Source organism: Crocodylus porosus, unplaced genomic scaffold (genome assembly GCF_001723895.1).
Source record: "Crocodylus porosus isolate Cpor-Errol unplaced genomic scaffold, CroPor_comp1, whole genome shotgun sequence".
NCBI classification, from domain to species: domain Eukaryota; kingdom Metazoa; phylum Chordata; order Crocodylia; family Crocodylidae; genus Crocodylus; species Crocodylus porosus.
The window spans coordinates 15,470,568-15,472,725 of NW_017728910.1; the positions used below are offsets into that span (position 1 = coordinate 15,470,568).

At 47.5% G+C, this 2,158-nt stretch overlaps 1 protein-coding gene across 1 annotated transcript in view; it reads right to left on the minus strand.

Annotated features, from left to right (window-relative positions):
- SPATA16 (spermatogenesis associated 16) overlaps window positions 1-1,640 on the minus strand; it is a 129,550-nt gene extending 127,910 nt beyond the window's left edge. The window contains exon 1 of the mRNA XM_019532519.1: window positions 1,023-1,640. Coding sequence (XP_019388064.1) covers window positions 1,023-1,640 — 618 coding nt within the window. The remainder of the gene's footprint in view (window positions 1-1,022) is intronic.
- Window positions 1,641-2,158: the final 518 nt, after the last annotated feature.

Here is a 2,158-nt window from a genome sequence, read left to right on the forward strand (position 1 = left end):
AGGTTGGAGTCTCCCACAACAAACACTTCACGTTTTGTCTTGGGGAGAGCGGGGGCAGTAGCTGCAGTTTGGTCTATGTTGCCTGTGGGAGCTGGCAACTCAGCAGGCTCTGCTGGAGCAGCAAGAGGTGCGTACCTGTTGCTAAGCTCTGGCCAGGGCAGGGGCCTTCTTGCGGCGGACCTTAGGGCCCTTGACCACCTTGGTCCATGCCCCTGACTGGACAGAATGGGAGATCCCCGAGTCCTCCCTTGTCCTGGAGGGAGACCGTGGTCTACCCCCTGGCTCCTGGGGGAGAAGGGCCTGGCTGTGGGAGTCAGTCTCCTGCTCGCAGTCCCTGATGGCACGCAGTCTCTGGACTGTGACCTGGAGCTCCTCCAGCTGGCGTGCCAGAGACCCCAAAAGGGAGCAGACCCCACAAGGGGAGGTAGCCATGCTCCTGGGCCCCAGAGCCTGAAAAACGGACAGGCAGCCCCTGTAGCTGAGAGCCAACAGCATGTGAGTGGAGTAAGCAGGTAGGGTGTGTTTGGGAGCACCCCTAATGGGATACGCTACCGCTGCAAACATTTCCAAAATGACTTGCCCAACCTCACACAGGAAGCCTCAGGCAGAATGGTGCTTGGACATGGGTCTTTTAGGTGGCTAGTGCTCTAACCACTAGGTCATGCTCATTCTTCCCTGTTGCAGACATGGGTAAATAAGGTTACTGAGGAGCACTGAACTCACCCTATCAGCCTGAATTTTCTCTATTTACTGTTAAAATACATCTCAGGGCTCTGCTAAAACACAAATCATATGAGCTTTTTTGTTGTGTTTTATAATACTGTCTCTCACATTCCAGGATTTATTTATATCCCTTCATTTGCAGATTTTACACAAAATCGCAGCTCAAGGTTCTGATGAAATCATAAACTCTGTCGAGTTTCGTGACCTTTGTTCATTACAATGTTGTCAGCCACTCGAGTGTAATTATAACCTTGCACGTCAGATTTGTATCATTAATCTGTGCTCCTTTAATCTCATACCTCAAGTGCTGTTCTGAACTGTCCTGCTGCTATAGCATACTTCTTTTGTCGATAGCAAGTGCTAGCCTCCTTTAAGGCTACCTGAAGCCATTTGTCAATCTGCGGCAGAGAGCTGGAATTAGGTGCGCTCAGACAGCCTACTTTTTCAGCATCTCGGCATGTTGATTGTGTGCTGGTAGACACCACTGACTCAGCGAACTCATATGTAATATCTTCCTCATCAATGTAGACCAACTTTATTTCCACATCCATTAGACTTTTCAGAGGAATATGAGGCAGAGGCATTGCGACTAGCTGATTGTCAAGCTCTGACATTCTTGCCTCTTTTTTCACAGCAGGCCTTTCTTCACTTTCTGATTTCCATTTCAATCCTGTTCTGTCTAAATCATTACTTTGTTTTTCCTTGCCATTCTTAGCCATTTTTACTTTCTCCATTACATTTTCTATTGCTGTTTCCCCAGGGAGGTTTCTAACCCCTTGCAGTGCTTCCAGAATATCATTTGATGACTTGTTTGCCACTGCATTTGACTCTCTGTTAGCATTAGCTTTTGGGGAATTTTCACTTTGGTTGTCTTTGCTTACGTTGCACCCAACACTTGTGTTGCTTGCTGATTCCATGACCCACCAAAACCTATGAGAAAAATGTGAAAAGGTTTATCAATTTAAACTGCTGCAAAGGAAACTAAGCACGTACATATTGTATTCACTATGCCTACAGCTGGCTCCATTACAAACTCACATGCACCAACAGGTAGCACACAGCTTCTCAGGACAGCACAGTTACTTTCTCTTCTGTGTGAAGGGAATTCAGGTGTCCCATATATTGTTTTGTTGCTGTTGGAAAAGGTTAACTTGTAATAGGGCATCGGAGCCTCAATGTCTTGTAGTGCTGATATGCAAAAGAAATTTCAAGGAATCCTTTTTCACAGATGGGGAAATACCGAACGCTAGATTGCTGTCTGCACCTCACATTCCTGGGTGGACCTAGGATGGCAGGGAGGACAGTGGGTCACTGCCTATGTACCACAGCCACATCCCATTCTCCACGATCCTGGATGCCTGCGAGCTCTGCTGTCAGTGTAGTTCCTGCTACAGCTTTGTACGTGCTACAAGCTCTCAGCTCACTAGCTGGTTGG